Genomic DNA, 3,856 nt, shown 5'->3' on the forward strand with positions numbered 1-3,856 from the left:
AAGTTATAGGAGTATATTTATTCTCATTTACAGTAGTTTGATCACTTTAATGATTTAAAATCCTGTAATGAGTGAATCTGCTTTCAGGTCCTGACTGTCTGTATCTTGTACTGGAGCTCTGTGAGGGTGGAGATCTTGCTCAGAAAATCAAACTCAAAATACAGGCAGCCGATACATTTTCTGAGAATGAGGTACAGTATGTTTACAGATTTAAAGATAGTAAAATTTAAAACCATCAGCATTTAATACTATAATGATACTATTAACTGCTAGTAAAACCCATTAATTACCCACAGTTTAAACTCACAGCATGTTGAAAATTGAAACATGGTTATCATGCCAGTTCAGAAAAGCAGTAGTTAGGAAGTATTGCCACTGCAATAAAAGCATAAAAAATATTGGTGATAAGTCTCTTCATGCAGATAATATTTAATGGGATGTTGGATGCTTTTTCTATTCAAACTAATCATAAAAAATAATGTGTTAAAAGTACAAAACTGTTGCAAAGCTTTCTGATTTGTAAATTCACATTTTATTGATTTACAGATTCTGGACTGGACTGTGAAGATCTGCATGGCATTAAAGCACCTGCATGATCAACAGAACCTCCATAAAAACCTGCAGCCCAAGGTACAAATGTAACTCAATTCATTGAGTCTGAAAGCTACTTCTGACAGTATTGGAAAATCAATTCTAGATAACACTAAATAAAAATACAAGTAAAATGTCACTGATAAACTGATTTATGTACAGTTATATATTAAAGAAAATACATAGTAAAGGAAAAAAAAATCCCATTGTATAATTTTCTTGTCTTACCCCGGTAAGCCTACAAAAATGCAGATTTGCTGTTATCAGTGACCAGTGTTGAGGCACAACTTATTAAAACTTTTAATTATGTTCCTTTGCAAATTACTTGTATTTTTATGTTTCAACCACAGAGATCAATAGAGAGTCTGCAGTGTCTTAGTAATAAAGTGTCTGCAATTAATCGATTTTATTTCAGATGTTGCCATGTAATAGTTGGAGGCTGTATGAATGGTTTGATTTTGACTGATGTTACTAACTCTTATTGCAATCCACTCTTTCCCAGTGGCCACAAACATATAAAATATGTGTTTTCTTTTGACAGAGCTTATTTTTCACTGCATGTGGTATCATTCGTCTGGGAGAGTTTGGAGAGATTAATGAATGGTATTGAGCAGCTGTACTTCAAAACAATGCATTGCACACCCTTCAGCAATAAATAATGCATGTAGTTCATATAATGAACATAATATGTACCATTTATTTCCAGGTCCACGGATACACAAACAACAGACACTGAAGCTCTTGCATATGTTGCACCTGAGAAATTGAGTGGCAGACCGTATGATGGGAAAACGTAATATCAGAACTGCAACATTAACTTGCTATATGAATATTCCAAATCAAAGCATTGAACATCCTTTATAATATTCACTTTCTTTTTCAGTGAAATTTGGAGGTTGGGATGTGTCATCTATGAGCTGTGCATGCTGAAGTGTGCGGTAAGATTTTTGGTTCAATTTAATCCTTTGTATAACTAAATTCATTGAGTTTGTAATATATTGTAGAAATTTCAAGCTTTCAGAAAGGCCAACACTGTGCAATTTGATATCATTCATACAAGTTATTATGATAATTTATATTATTGTACAATACTTTCACACACACAAAAAAAAACAGTATAATGTCAATAATCTATAGAATATTACATTATATTTTCAAGTGGTTGGATGGGTGGTTGTTTTGTCTCAACCGGCATAACAGTTTTTTTTGTTTTTTTTGTATGAACTCACTGATGCATTATTTTAAGATCCCACCAACTGGTTAACTCTTATCATTATTCCTCTTAGTTTAAAGCAATAAACCCAGTTGAGATTGTTACAAAGATACTCACCTGCTCCTACGAAGCTCTTCCCAACACCTTTTCTGAGGATCTTCGTCAGCTTGTGAAAGACACACTTCAGAAGGATCCAGAGCACCGGCCATCTGTCAATGAGATCTTGATGAGGCCTTTTATCATTGAACACCTTCATACAATGGTAAGCTAATTTACTAATGTTTACATTTTACTTTTATGAAATGAGAAAGTCAGTTTTTAAGACATAGCCATTGATTTTAACCATTTGGTAATTTTTCAGAGCATACAAACTATTGATGAGCTTTATAAGACTCTAGATGTAATGAGAAACCTGGCCGATGGGTTGGAGACGGTCCACTTCAACACAACCGTCAGCAGTCTCACAGGAGGTGTAGTAGGTCTGGCTGGAGGAATCACATCTATAGTTGGACTTATTCTCACTCCGTTCACTCTTGGAGCCTCTCTGATAGTGACAGGTGTGGGAATCGGTACGGCAGTAGCTGGTGGAATAACAGCTGGTGCCAGCAACATAACAAACATGGTTAACCAGCAAACAAACAGACAAAAGATTAAAATGATCTTAACAGAGTTCCAGGAGAAAATTACCTCCATTATATGCTGCATCCAAAACATCTCAACAGCAGTGGAAACGCTAAAAAATGAGTTTTCAACAAGCAGTGGGTCACTTTCCAATGCACGATCCGGGATGAGAGCAGGAGCTCGACTTGGACGAGGACTGGGAGGAATCCCGGAGCTTCTTCGTTTAACTCAAGTCGTAAACGTAGGGAAAATTGCAGCTCAGGCTGCAAGAGCAGTTCGTATGGCTGAAGCAGCTACAGGGGTTTTATCTGCACTTTTCATAGCTGTTGACGTCTTCTTCGTTTTTCTCGACTCCAGAGAAATCCACAACATCCGCAGAGATTACGCTTTAAAATCGAGTCGACAAGAATCCACCAGCAACCAAACCACTGGGTTGAATGACCGGACACCAAATAACAACGACACAACAAACCTGCTGCCTTCAAACACTCAACAAGCAGAAGAGCTGAAGTCTGAGACCATGAAATTTGTGACAAAAATAAAAGAGACTTCAGAGGAGCTTCAGACGATTCTGGATGGGCTACGAGACGCACTGAACCCAAACTCTGAGACCCCAAACACAGATAACTGAGAATTTGTTCTTTAATCACAGATAAACGTTTTGATTGTAGTAGTAGCTAGTGTTTTAGTACAATAGTACAATGCAATAAATAATGCATTCACATGATGAACATAACATGTACCATCTATTTCATAATATGTACCATTTATTTCTAGGTCCACTGATGCACACACAACAGAAACTGAAGCTCTCGCATATGTTGCACCTGAGAATTTGAGTGGCTTATTTCTAATTTGGCTTATTTCTTATTTCTAATAACGTATTTCTAATGTGATTTCTTTTGATACTGTTGTGCTGGATTTGCCGCCACCTAGCATACTGCCGGTTTTAGTGTCATATTTAAAAGTATCATTTTATTTTTTTCATCATATTTCTATATTCATAATTTTATTTATCAAACAATTTCAACACAATTTATGCAGTTGTTATTGTACAGGCAAAGATGAATTTTGTTGATCAGTTGATGAACAGCCTGTTTGAGTTTAAATGCAGTTTTCAATAAATTGCATACTTTTTTTTTGTCTCTTGCTCCTGTTTCTTCTTTTGGCATTTTGAAGCAGTACTTACAACCTGGTTACGATCCACCAGTGTGAAATGCGAATACTTGTAATGTTTTGCATTAATGTCTTAAGATTTTGTTCAGGAGTGTATATGAATAGAGAGTCTCATTATCCAGCTAACATTTACTCACCTGTGTGAAGATTAACTTTATCATTCACTCCTTCATCAAGACAGAAAATGACGGCTCTGAAAAGGTGTGTGCAAACTCAGAGGTCTCATTTTTGCATTTTGAGAAAAATGCCAGCCAG

General features: G+C 36.0%; 1 protein-coding gene across 1 annotated transcript in view; it reads left to right on the forward strand.

The window, feature by feature from the left end:
- Positions 1-3,566, forward strand: part of LOC107755801 (uncharacterized) — a 5,419-nt gene extending 1,853 nt beyond the window's left edge. The window contains exons 3-9 of the mRNA XM_016572721.1: positions 88-191; positions 547-630; positions 1,133-1,194; positions 1,298-1,384; positions 1,475-1,529; positions 1,878-2,066; positions 2,166-3,566. Coding sequence (XP_016428207.1) covers positions 88-191; positions 547-630; positions 1,133-1,194; positions 1,298-1,384; positions 1,475-1,529; positions 1,878-2,066; positions 2,166-3,056 — 1,472 coding nt within the window. The 3' untranslated portion in view covers positions 3,057-3,566. The remainder of the gene's footprint in view (positions 1-87; positions 192-546; positions 631-1,132; positions 1,195-1,297; positions 1,385-1,474; positions 1,530-1,877; positions 2,067-2,165) is intronic.
- Positions 3,567-3,856: the final 290 nt, after the last annotated feature.

This window comes from Sinocyclocheilus rhinocerous, unplaced genomic scaffold (genome assembly GCF_001515625.1).
Source record: "Sinocyclocheilus rhinocerous isolate Xijiao unplaced genomic scaffold, SAMN03320098_v1.1 scaffold4307, whole genome shotgun sequence".
NCBI lineage: Eukaryota > Metazoa > Chordata > Actinopteri > Cypriniformes > Cyprinidae > Sinocyclocheilus > Sinocyclocheilus rhinocerous.